Source organism: Abramis brama, assembly GCF_963993115.1.
Source record: "Abramis brama genome assembly, chromosome: 22".
Lineage (NCBI taxonomy): Eukaryota > Metazoa > Chordata > Actinopteri > Cypriniformes > Leuciscidae > Abramis > Abramis brama.
Window position 1 is genome coordinate 15,976,334 of NC_139984.1, and position 18,488 is coordinate 15,994,821.

Consider the following 18,488-nt stretch of genomic DNA (forward strand, 5'->3'; position numbering starts at 1 on the left):
TCGACAAGATGGATACAAATGGATATATCCTTGTATATTTGTGTTTAATAATTTGTTTTCTTAGTTGCTGTGAGTTGTATATATTTGTAAGAATTTTGTACACAGTGGTTTTTAAAAAAATAAAAAATATATACACACACACACATAATGGACGCTAGAGCGCGCCAAAGGCAAAGTTTGTTTGGTTATAAAAGTTAATTCTTAAGTTTTGTGTCAGCTGATTGTGGAACAACAGCACTGCTGGCTCAACAATTCGGTTTGTTTGCTGATGCTGGAGCGGCAAAAGCTGAATTCAATCCAAAATGTCCATAGCAGCAGCCAGACCAGCGCTCTTCCTCTCCTCAACGCGTCTGCAGCAGCCATGGACCGGACTGAAGTGCACGGTATCCAAAGTAAGCCTCCGCTTAAATTGTCATCATTCAACAAATGGCAAGCACGTGTAGTTTATCGTCTGTAAAATATAGAAACATATTCGCAGGTCGCAGATATAAGTCAGGTCGGGGAAATGTCAAGATCAAGAAAATTTTGCAATTAGTTATTTTATGACGGACCAGCTAAAATTAACAAATGTTTTTTGTCTCTGGATGCATTTTTCCTTTTTCTGTTATCAAATAATGTCAGCTGAAAAGCCCTGCAGTGTGCTGCCAGAGGGAGAAGTCCTCATATACTGTAAGTTTTGGACTGAAGTCTTAATTTATGATAATACATATAGTTAACGAAAGCTAATTACAGCATGACTAATCTTTTCTTGCAACCCTTTACTGTCACCTCACTCCCTCTTCCTCCCTATTCATCTGAAAGTCCTTAATTTAAGGGCTGTAATATACTTTGGGTTCCTTGTAGAGAGGTAATATATTTATTGTAGTTAAAAAAGATTTAATATTAAACCCTTTTCAAGCACTTAAATGCAGTTCCACTGTACCTCCAATGCTCTGCTTCTCTCTTGTGCTTGTAAGCTGATTTGTGTAAGCATAACCAAAGCAGAATGGATTTGACTCTCTCCTCTGACTAACCACTCCTGTTTACTCCCTCTGATTCATCAACTCATCGTGACCAGACTATTGTGAGTACTGGTTCTGCAAACGATATATGTGCTTACAGGATGTGTGGTAGATTTGTGATGTCTGGGCTTGATATTTAGATCATCAACAGGTACAATAAACAACATCCAGGTCACTGACAGGTATTTGATTACAGTTTTGCTAGAATATAAAATGCCAGCATTTTTTTTGTGGACTAATCTCAATATGGCAATTTAATAACTGTAACAGCTGAATATATAAATTAATTACAATCACATATTGAGCGTACTGTATGTAATGGTAATTTGGCCCTAAACATTAGTTGTAGCAAAAATATGAAATCATCTTTATTATATGGAAAAACCATATGGTTTTACCTAGAACTACCGTTGAAGCTTGGGATTGGTAAGGTTTCTTTTATGTTTTTGAAAAAAGTCTCTATGCTCAACAAGGCTGCATTTATAAAAAATAAAAAAATACAGTAAAAACAATATTGTGAAATATTATTAGTTTAAAATAGCCGTTTTCTATTTTAATATATTTTAAACGTAATTAATTTTTTCCGTTTTTCAGTATCACATGAATCTTCAAAAATCCTTCTAATATTATGATTTGCTGCTCGAGAAACATTTCTTATTATTATCAATGTTGGAAACAGTTGAGCTGCTTAATATTTTTGTGGAAACCATGATAAAAAAATTCCAGGATCCTTTGATGAATAGAAAGTTCAAAAGAACAGAATTTATTTAAAAATAGAAATTGTTTGTAACATTATAAATATCTGCACTGTCGCTTATTATCAATTTAATGCATCTTTGCTGAATAAAAGTATTAATTTCTTTCAACAACAACAAAAAAATCTTACTGACCCCAAACCTTTGAATGGCAGTGTTTAGTAGTGTTGTGTTGGTAGAATTGAAAGCTGATGAACAAATGACAAGTAGTGAAAATGTTTCCTGTAACTGAGGTTTGGCTTCATATTGTAAGCTTGACCTTTACCCTTGCTTCTACCCTTCTTTTGTCAATGGTCTGTTTTGCATCTTTACCCATCAGCCCCCACCTGCTAAATATGGAGGCAGACACACTGTGACTTTGATCCCTGGTGATGGTATCGGACCAGAACTGTTGAACCACGTCAGAGAGCTTTTCAGGTTTGAATATAAAGCTCTCTATAAACAGACTTTACCGGCGAACACTAAAGAAGCCTTCTTATGTATTTAGCATTCAACAATATTCCCAGATTCTGCTGTGTGCCTGTGGACTTTGAGGTTGTCAATGTGAATTCGGCTGCTTCCTCTGAGGATGACATCAATAATGCTGTTACTGCAATCAAACGTAATGGAGTAGCACTTAAGGGTGAGCATGAGAATATGGTTCATTAACCTCAGAAATGTTTGCTATATATAAGGGATATAAAAATATATTAGTAACACATCAGTTATCAGCCAATTCTTGATGTTTAATTGTTCATGCTAATTTCCTCTATTTTTACATTTTGTCACAAGATTACCTTACGCACACTTAAAGTACATGTTTAAAAACACCATTTTAATTACTAACAAAACTGTATTAACACTTTTTTCAATATTTGGCAAATCTGAAAATCAATATCAATTTTAAATCATGCCAAAATTCGCATAGCATTTAAAATAATTGATTATATTTTTAATTTTAGACAGAATGGTAAAGAGTTTTAAAATTGGCCACTTAACTGTTATCGTCTTAACATAAAAAAATAATGGACTTTATCATCATAATTAAATAGTGGTGCTCGCATTCCTACTGTATTAAAGGTAATACTCTTTTACAGGTAACATAGAGACTAATCACAACCTTCCTCCATCTCATAAATCCAGGAACAATTTGCTTCGGTAAGATGTTTAAATGTATTGTTTTCTTTACTTGATTATCTGTGATAAGTCCAGAGGGTGAGTTTATATCATAGACAGTAAAAGAAATGGACACAGCGACCCCATTGGATTCAATGGAGAAAAGTGAAGTCAATTAGAAGCACTCACTTCCTGATGGCTGAGCGTACTGCGCAGACTCAAACTGAGCTTGACGACGTAGATGTGACGTGAGCAACCCGTCTGTCTTCTGGTAGCTGTGCCAAGAGAAATCTGAATCATTCCCTTCCGAAACTTGCAGAGATGGAGAGTGTGAGTAGGAGGTGTCCATGAGCTAGGAGCAGGAGAAACTTTTGCTAAGTATTCTGATTAATTATTTTGTCATTTTGCCTCCACGTCCCCCCGATTGCCCGCGAGCTTCTCCTCCTGTCCATACGGTAATCTCTCTACTGTGCGACAGAGAGTCGCGTGGTTATGACGCAATCGTTAGCCTATTTTTACGAAAACTGCTTCTACGGGGCCATAACGTAAGATACAAGGTAATGGAGCCTTTTATACATTTTCGTGTTTCTTTAGAAATAAATAATGGACAAATGGAGTCTTTAAAAGCCTCAGATGTACAGTTATTCGCTGTCAAAGTGACGCCATAATGAATGGGAGTCAATGGAATGCTAACAGCAGGTGAGGGTCTGCTAATCAATGGCGGTGCCCAGGGAAGCTTCAGTTTCTGGCTGAAAGATTACCCCATTGGTTTATATAAACTGTTTGAACTCTCCCACAGTACATCTTTGGACCTGTATGCTAACGTGATGCACTGTCAGTCTCTTCCTGGAGTCCCAAGCCACCACAAAGACATCGATGTCATCATCATTAGGGAGAATACTGAAGGAGAGTACAGCAGCTTGGAGCATGAGGTCCGTGTGTTTGGGTCTCTTACAGTTTGAGGACACCAGGTACTGAACACACGTTCCTCAAGTTGAAATCTTCTTTCTTTCAGAATGTTCCCGGGGTGGTGGAGAGTCTAAAGATCATAACACGTGTGAATTCATTGCGGATCGCTGAGTATGCCTTTAACTTGGCCAGGGAGAAAGGTCGCCGCAAGGTCACAGCAGTACACAAAGCTAATATCATGTGAGAGTCTGTCCTCACTTACAAATGACTCACCCTGCTTTATTTTCAGCCAATTCATCAGGCAAAATACTGCTTCAGAACATATCTGCATATACGTTATTGTTCAAAAGTTTGGGGTCAGTCAGATTTTGTATTTATTTATATAAATATTTTAAAGAAATTAATACTTTTTCAGCAGGCATTATAGCAAAATATTTCTATCTCAAATAAATACTGTTCTCTTGAACTTTTTATTCATCAAATAATCCTGAAAAAAATTATGTTTTCCACAAAAATAGCAAGCAGCACAACTGTGTTCAACACAGATAATAATAAATGTTTCTTGAGCAGCAAATCAGCATATTAGGATGATTTCTGAAGGATCATGTCACACTGAAGACCGGAGTAATGATGCTGAAAATTCAGCTTTACAACACAGGAATAAATTACATTTTAAAATATATTGAAATAAAATGTCATAATATTTATATTTAGGGGCCAAGCCCCGAAGGGGCAAGGCACCTATTGTATCTGTTAGTTTTCTTATTATTATTATTCCGTAAATGGAGGTCTATGGCAGCCCTATGAACCGTACATAGGAAAATTATGAAATTTGGCACAATTGTAGTGATGGTAATGAAAAGTAATTGTAGCAATTTTTTAGTCTCTAGGACCAACTCTATAGCGCCACCACCAGTACAAAAATCCAACATTGAAATGGTTATAACTTTTGAACCCTTTAATCCTCTCATCATGCTGATCACAATCAACATCTTACATTAAGACTCCGTCCATTACAGTAGTAGCCATTTTGAAAAGTACAGTATTCAGTTTTTTCGCTACTCCTCCTTCAAATTTTGTCCAATTTTGTCCAAACATGTGCTCAAATGATCTTCGGACTGAGCCGCATAGAAATGACTGAACAGATTTTTTTTTTTTTATCTTTGTTCAAAAGTTATGGTATCGCAAACTTAACGAGGTCGACCCAAAATTGGCTAAGAGGCTGTATCTCAGCCAAAAATTGATCAATCGAAAGGAAAATTGGTACAATTCATCGGAAGTATGCTCTGAGGGTCCATGCCAAAGTTGGGAACAGCGCCACCTACGGGTCATGAGATATGGAAAATGGCTATTTTGGCCAATAACTTTTGAACAGTTTGTCAGAAAATCATACATCTATGGATTCCTTGCGTCATGCTGAATCCGTGGATACCGAATTATCCGAGATCGCATGAACCATGTGTCCGCCATTTTGAATTTTGTCATAAATTGCAATATCTTTTAAACTATTTGACATATCAGCACAAAAATTGGTAAGGATCATCATTAGCATGGCCTGAAGGTACCTGAGAACTTTGAACACAGCGCCACCTAGTGTTCCAGACGTATAAGGTGTTTTGCAAAAACGCTTATAACTTTTGAAAACATAGGTCAAATTTTTATTTCTTTATGTCATTATGTTCCTTTGGATTATGCCTATTCCGACAATATCTCATTTGTAATTTTCCAAGAATGTGACTGTCCGCCATATTGAAGCAAATGGTAAACAGTTTTTTCGCTACTCCTCCTTCAAATCTTGCTCAATTTTGCCCAAAGTTTGCTCAGATGATCTTTGGACCGAGCCGCACAGAAATGACTGAACAGATTTTCATGACATACTGGTGAAAAAAAAAGTTATGATGTTGCAAACTTAACGAGGTCAACCCAAAATTGGTTCAGAGGCTGTATCTCGGCCAAAAATGTATCAATCGAAACGAAAATTGGTATGCTTCATTGGAGCCATGACCTGAGGGTCCATGCAAAATTTGGGAATTTACATGTATATTCAATTTCTGCTCTTTTTGTTCTTCTGGCTCCGCACTGCTGTTGGTGCTTAAATGCTTGCTGCGCTGCAGTGCTTACAGTACTTGCTGTGCTTGATGATGTACATGATGTGCTGGCTGTGCTTGCTGTGCGCCATACACAATGTTGTGCTTGTGGTGCGTTTAAGGGCTTGGCCCCTGTACAGCTATATTTTGCTTTATTTTTGGTCAAATAAATTCAAAAGTCTTTGGTGAGACTTCTTTCAAAGACATTTTACCAAGCCCAAACTTTTGAATGGTAGAATCTTGTTCAAATATTGGCTTTATATGGTACAAGTTTGAATGAGTTTGGGATTGTTTTTCTTTTGCTTTATAGGAAGCTTGGTGACGGCCTTTTCCTGCAGTGCTGTAAAGAGGTGGCAGCTGGATATCCTGATATCACGTTTGATGACATGATTGTGGATAATACCACCATGCAGGTATTTAAATGGTGAACTACGTAAGTGGATGATATTTTATTGCATTATTATATGTTATAACTATTCTTTGGAGGCTTCCATCATTTTCGACTATATATTTATCTAGTTATTTATTTTGAGTTCATTTGTATAGGGACAGTATATAACAGTTTTAATTGAAAGACTAAATAAGAGGCATTGTACATAGAGATTATAGCAAAAGCTAATTTGCTCACACTACTGTTCAAAAGTACTAATAATAAAAACATTAAAAATAAGAAATGTTTCTTGAGCATCAAATCAGTATTAGTTATTTCTGAAGGATCATTTGACACTGAAAATTCAAGTTTGCATTACATAAATAAATTACACTTTTATTGTAATATTTCACAATATCTGTGTTTTTACTGTATTTTTGATCAAATAAATGCATTCTTGGTGAGCACAAGAAAAAAAAAAAAAAAAAAATCTTACTGACCCCAAACCTTTGAACAGTAGAGTATCCATAGAAAGGCTTAAAGAAAACAGACCCATAAAAAGCTACACATAATTACATTATAAGTATATGTTTATATATCTTTTTTTTTGTATAGCTGGTCTCTAAGCCCCAGCAGTTTGATGTGATGGTGATGCCAAATCTCTATGGAAATGTGGTGAGCAATGTGTGTGCTGGACTTGTTGGAGGTCCAGGTCTGGTACCAGGAGTCAACTACGGCAAGGACTATGCTGTTTTTGAGAGCGTAAGAATGAACAGAGCAGGTACTGGATATGTCAGCTGTCGGAGTGACTAGAGGATATATGAGTTATTCTTTGTGTTTATACAGGCCACAAGGAACACTGGGAAAAGCATTGCTAACAAGAATATTGCAAACCCCACGGCCACACTGCTGGCTGGCTGCGTGATGCTGGACCACTTAAAGTGCGTGTGTATGAATATTCATTTTATTATTTTCATTGGACGTTTTACTAATATTCCAGTTATTAGATCCTCATTTCCTTCATGCATTATGACATACACCATAATTATACATACAAATCAAGAAAATGTTGCTGCAGGATTAGAACTGTGCATTTTGTTCATGTCTGGGCTGTCTTTTCCCTTTCCTAGGCTTCACGCATATGCCAGGATGATTCGAAAGGCAGTTTTGAAAACTTTGTCTGAAACTCGGGTATGATGCATGCTAAATCTCATTATGTCAAACAACTGTATGAATGCATGCCATTCAACTTTGCCTATGATAAGCCAAATCAGTTAATGTTACTCTTGTTTACTCAAACACGTCTGCCATATTACATCTCTATATCTCTTCTGTACTCAAACAGCTTGTATGGTCATTTGTTTCCTTGCAGTTGCAGACTGCTGATTTGGGAGGTCAGTGTACTACATCTGAAGTGGTCCACTCCATTATGCAGGAGATCCAGAGAGGAGGACCACGCACATCAGAACAGATCTGAACTTCATTTCAGCAGGTTCTAGAGACCACACAAACAATCCAAATATATGCCTAATGCTTCTGTGAAACACAGGTGAAATACAGAATCTGTATGTTTATTGCCTGTTGTTAACTGATGATGCACCAAACACTTTCATTAATACATTTCATACATTGTACATCAAACTAAAAAAAGATAAGATGACTTGGTTTGATGGACAAACTTTTTCCAGTAGGTGGCACTGAAACGCTTTACTTCAGCTTCATTAAATTTGGATGCTTTTTGACATTAATTCATGAAAATCCTAAAACGTTTTGACTTTTCTTTTTTTTCTTTTTTTTTAAGTTTTTTGTGCAGAAAATGGAAAAATATATTACATGCAATGTTTACTTTCAGTGCAGGTGTGCAGTAATAAGTGACATAAATTAACTGATATATTTGAACATGACATTTAAGTGTTTTCAACTATGCTGGTCATTCATTAGATATTTTGCAACATGAATCCTGTAGGAATATGTTGAGTGTATTTGGAAACAAAGTAAATCTATCATCAGTAAAAATGTGAATTTAAAAGTCAAGAGCTTGAGATACTTGCCCAAAACACATGCCTATGAAATTTCTCTGTACGAGAGTGTTGGCAGTCGTTGCTGTTTGATTATGATTAATAGCCATTCTTTTGAGGTTGATTTTTATGTATTTATTTGGTTCATCCAACTGTACAAGTATTTTAATTTTTTTTATGAATGATGCAGAGAAAGGGAAATCACTCAATTGCTGGCTGAATTAGTGAGGTGTGACAAGCGGCAACACTTGTTTTTGACCCGCAGGAGTTCAAATAATTGTATGGAGGAGAAACAAAAAGGTCAGATGAGAAAAAGATCCATCAAAGGGGAGAAAGTCTTCAAAGGAACTAATGTCACCCTGTGGTTATTAAATCAATGCAAGTGCACTCTCTTGATGAGGGAGCAATTGAGTGGAAAAAATACATTTTGCCATTGCCAGTGAGAGGGCGATGAAAAGGAAAGAGATGGAATGTCAAAAAAGGAAGAGAAACTGATGTTGAAATGAAGAACAAACCCTTAGCAGGGTTATATTGATCATATTTTTCTGTTGATCACACGTACATTCTCTCACATGATTTGAATTATTGGCAAAATAAATATATATATATATATATACATTTGGCCATCTTTGCTCACAGCAGGAGGGAGAGGGTCACGGGTGGGCTGTTACGAGCGCTTTGCCAGTAATATACTATGAAGTACTGAAGTGAACTAGAATGAGAAAAACAGCTTCAGCATCTCAGGATCAGAAATGCAGAGAAAAACAGCTTGTGAATCAGACTGAAAAGGGCCAAAAGTAATTTTGCTGCCTATAACTGTGCTTTCAAAAACAAGACACATTCCAACTGAAGAGGACTCTCCGAAACCAAGGATGTTGTTTTGGTCTGAACATTGGAGTGTGAACAGTTTTAGCGGTTTAGTTAAAAATGGTCTTTTGTGGTATCTATATCATCCGCACGTGCAAAGTTGGTTAATAACATAATTGCAATAAAGTAATAGTTAACAATTACTTGTTTAAATAGGATATATGATGTCAACAAAGGAAACCCAAGGTCTCGCTAGGACCAAGGAACAGAACCGGAGCACACAGCGTTTTAAATAATTTATTGGTACAAAACGACTAACGTTTCGACGCCCATGCGTCTTCTTCAGAGTCAAAAACTTATAGGATAGGATATATGATGTATTTATATTATTTAAGCAACTGGAACTTTATCAGTTTGACAGAATTTCCTATTTGAAAGTGCCATGGGAAGTCAAACTTTATTTAACATTCTTATATTAAAATTGTTTATTTCCTACTCCTTGACGGTTCATGCAGCCTCTATGATTTTGGCTGTCATATCTGAAGGCCAGTTTTTTCCTAATATCAGTTATTATTAGAACAAAACACATTTCACACATGGAGAAAACTGATTGTTTGGCCAATAATTCAAGAAGCTCTTGATAGCTCTAACTTGTACCATAGATCTTGTAATTGTTTACCTGTAACATGTGTTACAATAAGGCAAGCTGCAATTACAGGTAAGACCATTGATGGCTCCTTACTTGGCCATTGATTTGTTTTATATTATTGATCTATTTGTTATGAAAAATAGCAGCAAGCACATTTAGAAACTAGCTAATGCTTTCCCCTAACATTATCCACTAGCGTTCCCCTAACGTTATATTCTAACATTATCCTCTAGCTTTCCTCTAACATTATCCTAGCATTCCCCTAACATTATATTCTAACATTTTTCTCTAGCGTTCCCCAGACATTATATTCTAACGTTATCCTCTAGCGTTCCCCAGACATTATATTCTAACATTCTCCTCTAGCGTTCCCCAGACATTATATTCTAACATTATCCTCTAGCGTTCCCCTGACATTATATTCTAACGTTATCCTCTAGCGTTCCCCTTACGTTATATTCTAACGTTCTCCTCTAGCGTTCCCGTCGTTATATTCTAACATTATCCTCTAGCGTTCCCCTGACGTTATATTCTAACGTTCTCCTCTAGTGTTCCCCTTACGTTATATTCTAACGTTATCCTCTAGCGTTCCCCAGACATTATATTCTAACATTCTCCTCTAGCGTTCCCCAGACATTATATTCTAACATTATCCTCTAGCGTTCCCCTGACATTATATTCTAACGTTATCCTCTAGCGTTCCCCTTACGTTATATTCTAACGTTCTCCTCTAGCGTTCCCGTCGTTATATTCTAACATTATCCTCTAGCGTTCCCCTGACGTTATATTCTAACGTTCTCCTCTAGTGTTCCCCTTACGTTATATTCTAACGTTATCCTCTAGCGTTCCCCTGACGTTATATTCTAACGTTATCCTAGCATTCCCCTTACGTTATATTCTAACGTTCTCCTCTAGCGTTCCCGTCGTTATATTCTAACGTTCTCCTCTAGCGTTCCCCTGACGTTATATTCTAACGTTATCCTCTAGCATTCCCCTTACGTTATATTCTAACGTTCTCCTCTAGCGTTCCCGTCATTATATTCTAACATTATCCTCTAGCGTTCCCCTGACGTTATATTCTAACGTTCTCCTCTAGTGTTCCCCTTACGTTATATTCTAACGTTATCCTCTAGCGTCCCCTGACGTTATATTCTAACGTTATCCTAGCATTCCCCTTACGTTATATTCTAACGTTCTCCTCTAGCGTTCCCGTCGTTATATTCTAACATTATCCTCTAGCGTTCCCCTGACGTTATATTCAAACGTTCTCCTCTAGTGTTCCCCTTACGTTATATTCTAACATTATCCTCTAGCGTTCCCCTGACGTTATATTCTAACGTTATCCTCTAGCGTTCCCCTTACGTTATATTCTAACGTTCTCCTCTAGCGTTCCCGTCGTTATATTCTAACATTATCCTCTAGCGTTCCCCTGACGTTATATTCTAACGTTCTCCTCTAGCGTTCCCCTGACGTTATATTCTAACGTTATCCTCTAGTGTTCCCCTTACGTTATATTCTAACGTTATCCTCTAGCGTTCCCCAGACATTATATTCTAACATTCTCCTCTAGCGTTCCCCAGACATTATATTCTAACATTATCCTCTAGCGTTCCCCTGACATTATATTCTAACGTTATCCTCTAGCGTTCCCCTTACGTTATATTCTAACGTTCTCCTCTAGCGTTCCCGTCGTTATATTCTAACATTATCCTCTAGCGTTCCCCTGACGTTATATTCTAACGTTCTCCTCTAGTGTTCCCCTTACGTTATATTCTAACGTTATCCTCTAGCGTTCCCCTGACGTTATATTCTAACGTTATCCTAGCATTCCCCTTACGTTATATTCTAACGTTCTCCTCTAGCGTTCCCGTCGTTATATTCTAACGTTCTCCTCTAGCGTTCCCCTGACGTTATATTCTAACGTTATCCTCTAGCATTCCCCTTACGTTATATTCTAACGTTCTCCTCTAGCGTTCCCGTCATTATATTCTAACATTATCCTCTAGCGTTCCCCTGACGTTATATTCTAACGTTCTCCTCTAGTGTTCCCCTTACGTTATATTCTAACGTTATCCTCTAGCGTCCCCTGACGTTATATTCTAACGTTATCCTAGCATTCCCCTTACGTTATATTCTAACGTTCTCCTCTAGCGTTCCCGTCGTTATATTCTAACATTATCCTCTAGCGTTCCCCTGACGTTATATTCAAACGTTCTCCTCTAGTGTTCCCCTTACGTTATATTCTAACATTATCCTCTAGCGTTCCCCTGACGTTATATTCTAACGTTATCCTCTAGCGTTCCCCTTACGTTATATTCTAACGTTCTCCTCTAGCGTTCCCGTCGTTATATTCTAACATTATCCTCTAGCGTTCCCCTGACGTTATATTCTAACGTTCTCCTCTAGTGTTCCCCTTACGTTATATTCTAACGTTCTCCTCTAGCGTTCCCGTCGTTATATTCTAACATTATCCTCTAGCGTTCCCCTGACGTTATATTCTAACGTTATCCTCTAGCGTTCCCCTTACGTTATATTCTAACGTTCTCCTCTAGCGTTCCCGTCGTTATATTCTAACATTATCCTCTAGTGTTCCCCTGACGTTATATTCTAACGTTATCCTCTAGCGTTCCCCTTACGTTATATTCTAACGTTCTCCTCTAGCGTTCCCCTGACGTTATATTCAAACGTTCTCCTCTAGTGTTCCCCTTACGTTATATTCTAACATTATCCTCTAGCGTTCCCCTGACGTTATATTCTAACGTTATCCTCTAGCGTTCCCCTTACGTTATATTCTAACGTTCTCCTCTAGCGTTCCCGTCGTTATATTCTAACATTATCCTCTAGCGTTCCCCTGACGTTATATTCTAACGTTCTCCTCTAGTGTTCCCCTTACGTTATATTCTAACGTTCTCCTCTAGCGTTCCCGTCGTTATATTCTAACGTTATCCTCTAGCGTTCCCCAGACATTATATTCTAACATTCTCCTCTAGCGTTCCCCTTACGTTATATTCTAACGTTCTCCTGTAGCGTTCCCGTCGTTATATTCTAACATTATCCTCTAGTGTTCCCCTGACGTTATATTCTAACGTTATCCTCTAGCGTTCCCCTTACGTTATATTCTAACGTTCTCCTCTAGCGTTCCCGTCGTTATATTCTAACATTATCCTCTAGCGTTCCCCTTACGTTATATTCTAACGTTATCCTCTAGCGCTCCCCTGATGTTATATTCTAACGTTATCCTAGCATTCCCCTTAAGTTATATTCTAACGTTCTCCTCTAGCGTTCCCGTCGTTATATTCTAACATTATCCTCTAGCGTTCCCCTGACGTTATATTCTAACGTTATCCTCTAGTGTTCCCCTTACGTTATATTCTAACGTTATCCTCTAGCGTTCCCCTGACGTTATATTCTAACGTTCTCCTCTAGTGTTCCCCTTACGTTATATTCTAACGTTATCCTCTAGTGTTCCCCTGACGTTATATTCTAACATTATCCTCTAGCGTTCCCCTGACGTTATATTCTAACGTTCTCCTCTAGTGTTCCCCTTACGTTATATTCTAACGTTATCCTCTAGCGTTCCCCTGACGTTATATTCTAACGTTATCCTCTAGCGTTCCCCTTACGTTATATTCTAACGTTCTCCTCTAGCGTTCCCGTCGTTATATTCTAACATTATCCTCTAGTGTTCCCCTGACGTTATATTCTAACGTTATCCTCTAGCGTTCCCCTTACGTTATATTCTAACGTTCTCCTCTAGCGTTCCCGTCGTTATATTCTAACATTATCCTCTAGCGTTCCCCTTACGTTATATTCTAACGTTATCCTCTAGCGCTCCCCTGACGTTATATTCTAACGTTATCCTCTAGTGTTCCCCTGACGTTATATTCTAACGTTATCCTCTAGCATTCCCCTTACGTTATATTCTAACGTTCTCCTCTAGCGTTCCCGTCGTTATATTCTAACATTATCCTCTAGTGTTCCCCTGACGTTATATTCTAACGTTATCCTCTAGTGTTCCCCTTACGTTATATTCTAACGTTCTCCTCTAGTGTTCCCGTCGTTATATTCTAACATTATCCTCTAGCGTTCCCCTGACGTTATATTCTAACGTTCTCCTCTAGTGTTCCCCTTACGTTATATTCTAACATTATCCTCTAGCGTTCCACTGACGTTATATTCTAACGTTATCCTAGCATTCCCCTTACGTTATATTCTAACGTTCTCCTCTAGCGTTCCCGTCGTTATATTCTAACATTATCCTCTAGCGTCCCCCTGACGTTATATTCTAACGTTCTCCTCTAGCGTTCCCCTGACGTTATATTCTAACATTCTCCTCTAGTGTTCCCCTTACGTTATATTCTAACGTTATCCTCTAGCGTTCCCCTTACGTTATATTCTAACGTTATCCTCTAGCGTTCCCCTTACGTTATATTCTAACGTTATCCTCTAGCGTTCCCCTGACGTTATATTCTAACGTTATCCTCTAGCGTTCCCCTTACGTTATATTCTAACGTTATCCTCTAGTGTTTCCCTGACGTTATATTCTAACGTTATCCTCTAGCGTTCCCCTAATGTTATATTCTAACGTTATCCTCTAGCGTTCCCCTAATGTTATATTCTAACATGATCCTCTAGCTTTCCCCTAACATTATATTCTAACATTCACGTTGTCCTCTAGCGTAGCGTTCCCCTAACGTTATTCTCTAGCATAGCGTTCTCCTAACCTCTTTACTCTGATATCAATACCCCACTGTACGTCAGTAAATCACCCAGTATAAGCGGTATGGAAGATGGATGTATGGATGTATGGATGCCTATAATCAGTATTTGTCACAAACAGATGAAGAGAGCAGATTCAAGGATACAGGTTCTTTATTGAAACGTGCACAAGGAATGAGTCAGTGAAAAGCCAACAGTATCAGAGAAAGTCACGGAGTCACCACTTAGCTTTGAATTGAAAGTCTCTTTGTCCTTGCAGGTGTGGATGAATGAAGATTGTCAGTGGGAGGAGGAGGAGGAGGAGGAGGAGGACGACGACGACGACCTACTACTACTACTACTACTACTACTACTACTACTACTACTACTACTAAGTAGCCACAAGGCAGGTAAGCAGTAAGGTAAATCCATACATACGGTAGAAAGTGACGAGACCAGACATTGTGAGAGTGTAGATGGCGTGCTTAAGGCCCGTTTACACGTACATGGTTATTTTGAAAAACTGAGACATTTCCCTTCGGTTGTGCCCCTCGTTTACACGCAAACTGAGAATTTGCCTCTGAAAACGATTCTTTGTTAAAACTCCGGCCAGAGGGGAGATTTTGGAAAACTCTGTTTGCACGTTTGCATGTAAACTGAGAAAAACTGTGCTTTAGGCAGTCGACGTCACAGTATGCGACAGAACTTGCACTGCGTCAAATGTGCGACCTATATTTTCGGGATTCTGATTGGCTAACATGGGCTTGAGCTTCTCGTTACACTGCCACCTACAGGTTTGGCATGCTCTTGATGGCATATACACGGGTTTGTGTAAACAAACACTTTTCTGAAAACGGAGAGGGTGAAATGTCCGTTTATGAAAATAACCGGCCACGTGTAAACATAACCTAAATGTGGTGCTGCTGATGAGGGTGATTGAGTGTGTGCAGGTGGGAGCCAGGAGGGATGCTGGGAAATGTAGTGCTGCGGTGTCAGGCTGGTGACTGGAGATCGTGACCGTATTATACAAACCATATTATGTTTTTATTTATTGTTTAATTAATAAAAATAATCTGAGCACATCAACTATGTCACATACTGCTCTGAGACACAAAGGTTGAGGATCCAAATGCAGTATTTATTGAACAGAGGACAATCCAAAGACGTAATCCAAATCCAGGCAAGGATCATACACAAACAAGCAATCTAAACAATAACAGATAACGGCTGAGGCAAAGAGAGAAATCCGAGGGAACAGGCAGAGAGTCAAGATAACCAGGACACTAGAGAAACGGGATACAAACACGCTCAGAATTGCAGTACAAACACTAAACAAGACTTCACAGAGAATGAATGAGAAAACCAGGCTTATATGGGGTGAGCTAAACAAGGAAATGAGACACAGGTGAATGTGGTAATGGATGATGGTCTGGGCAAAGGATTATGGGGAATGGAGTCTGTGGATGTGTAGTGATTGTCCGGGTTGGAGTGCCCTCTAATGGTAATCCCTGGCACTCTCACTGGTGATCGTTACAAACTATCACATGGAAGATTAAATAAGATTAAGTTTGTCCATTAATATGTAAGATTTACTATATTTCACAGTGTACCCAGAGTTTACATTTCTTATTTTCTTCAGCACCAAATAACACAATCTATGATTTTTAAAATATGGAATATATTCACAGTCATTAAGAAATTAATAAACAATTATTTGACTTAAAGTAGGATATCAATAAAAAAAAATGTTCCACTGAATTGTACAGTTTAACAGGACATGCTTATTTTGGTCTGTAAACAAAAACTTCTCGATTAGCATCATGTTCTCTTCAATAAGGGTGTCAAATCTATCCGTATCTGTATTAATTGTAAGTAATTATACTACGGGGCTGTTGAATGCTTGAATCTGATAGGTTGACGAACGTTCTAAGGTGTGCAGTTATTTTCAGGGAAACGCACAGCTAAAGTAGTTCCAGCAGGTCTTGACCGCATTACAGTTCCGTATCACTTCGCCAAAGGATTACAGTTATTTCAAAGGTCTTTACAGCTGACAACAGCAAAAGAACCAAAACCCACAATGACACTGACCGAGCAAATAAATATAGTAAACAATAGGATAATAACAACAAAGGTCTTTACAGCTGACAACAGCAAAAGAACCAAAACCCACAATGACACTGACCGAGCAAATAAATATAGTAAACAATAGGATAATAACAACAAATTATTTCCATGTTTTTTTGGCACAAAATGACGTTTTATTATGTACGGATAGCACATTCTTTTTCCCGCTCTCTCTCCCACTCAAACGCACACATACAGTACGAACACACACTTGCACAGAAACGTGTTGTCAGCATTGCTCTGATGAGTTTATCAGTAAAATAGTTTAAATAACTTAAAACCTATATGACATTTCTCACTAGCGAAGTAAAAAAGGCGCTGTTCTAGGAAATACTGAAGCCTGATTGCATCGAGCCGGTAAAATTAACTGGCCAATGGCCTACTACGGCATATAGCTTGGTGCTTACCGTCAATCTTTCGACAGGCATACAAAACTTTGGGAGTTACAACACAGCAGCGTGTGCAATGTCTTGTTCGCTCCTCTCAGGGAACAGAGGTAACTTAAGAGTAACCAGAGACGTTCCCTTTCGAGTTGGTCTCTCGACATTGCTTAGCTATGCTATGGGGATCGCGTTCAATCCCGCTGTGTTATAACCTAACATAGAGAAGAGTACACGAGCCAGACTCGATAGAGCTAAGCCTGTTGACCATTTCACATCCACTAGTGCACCTAGGGGAAAAGAGCTTGGAATTTGGCCCGAACCTAGAGTACTCCCCCCGTATCCCTGGTTAGGAAAGTAATCAGGCGAGATTGAGGAGACGGGGTGGTGGAGAGATGCAGAAAACTGTTGAGGAACATAAGTGAGTCGGCTATGTATATATAGGCCTCCTCTAATAAATAAGTCAATAAATCATAAATAAGTGCCCTGCACAGGCAGAACAAGTGGTGCAAAAGATGGAATCTCAAGGTTGAAAATCTAGCAAAAGATTTTGAGAAGACAGACCTGGCGCCAGACAAATATCCTTAATCGACATTCCTCTAGCTCAAGCCAATGAAGAAGCCAAACTCCTCGTGGAGTGAGCGTGAACTCCAAAAGGACAGGTTTCATTCTTAGAAGCATATGCCAGCTCATTCGTTTCCACAATCCTATGGGATAGCCACTGTTTCGAAACCAGCAGGCCTTTAGTGCTGCCTCCGAAACAGACAAACAGCTGCTCAGACAGTCTAAAGTGACTGAACCTGGCGTAGAATCCTGAGGAGCAAACACTTGCAGCGTTATAACATGCACTCTAAACAAAGTCGAAAGTCAACAGCGAGAAGTATTCGATGCTTGCTTCGTGAAGCTTTGTGAAGGAGAAAGATTTTTAATTTAATTTAAGAAAGTAAATTTTACCGGCGCAATGCAATCAGGCCTCAGTATTTGTGGAAGGAGGGGGATAACCCCAATAGTAAAGCTATGCAATCTCGAGAGACCGATTTGAAAGGGAATTATATGTTTCCAATAACCATGGTATAATTATGATGGCAGTTCCTTTCCATACCCTGGACATAAAAGCAAACTGTCACAGGGCCGTCATCAGGAATGTTTTGTGAAAGTGGCCAACTTGTCACCATATTTAATATTATTTAAAGGAAAACATGTTTTGTGTCAAGGTTTAGGTGAAGCAACACTGAAAATACACTTTTAAAAAATATTTACAGTAGACAAAAATTTGGTTTCTAAAATTTGACATGAAATAAAACCATAAGACTTTATTGTCTTTCAACATTAAAATTTTGAAGAAAAGTCATTTAAAATCTTTTTCTCTCACCTTTTTCTTTAAACTAATTTAGTGGTGGACTTGAGGATAGATGATATACTGTAAGGTTAGCCTTGTTAACACCGGTATTTTTGTTTTCTGCCTTGCCCTTTCCTTTTGCTTGTTTTCTCTTTTTTACCGCCCTTCCTTACACTTGTATTTACATAGATTTAGCTACTTAATGTCATAAAAAATTGAAGACATTTTGGCCTAAATGCTGCCAAAATGCGGTGCA

At 38.3% G+C, this 18,488-nt stretch overlaps 1 protein-coding gene across 1 annotated transcript; it reads left to right on the forward strand.

The window, feature by feature from the left end:
• Nucleotides 1-1,904: 1,904 nt before the first annotated feature.
• Nucleotides 1,905-7,927, forward strand: LOC311073166 (isocitrate dehydrogenase [NAD] subunit gamma, mitochondrial-like; the record flags this gene model as incomplete). Its single annotated transcript, XM_084098648.1, has 11 exons — nucleotides 1,905-1,917; nucleotides 1,990-2,173; nucleotides 2,263-2,378; nucleotides 2,833-2,893; nucleotides 3,651-3,783; nucleotides 3,867-4,000; nucleotides 6,158-6,260; nucleotides 6,833-6,979; nucleotides 7,064-7,158; nucleotides 7,348-7,408; nucleotides 7,590-7,927. 11 exons carry the CDS (start codon nucleotides 1,905-1,907, stop codon nucleotides 7,692-7,694), a joined length of 1,152 nt encoding a protein of 383 aa, XP_083954774.1. The 3' UTR covers nucleotides 7,695-7,927.
• Between the last annotated feature and the right edge of the window lie 10,561 nt (nucleotides 7,928-18,488).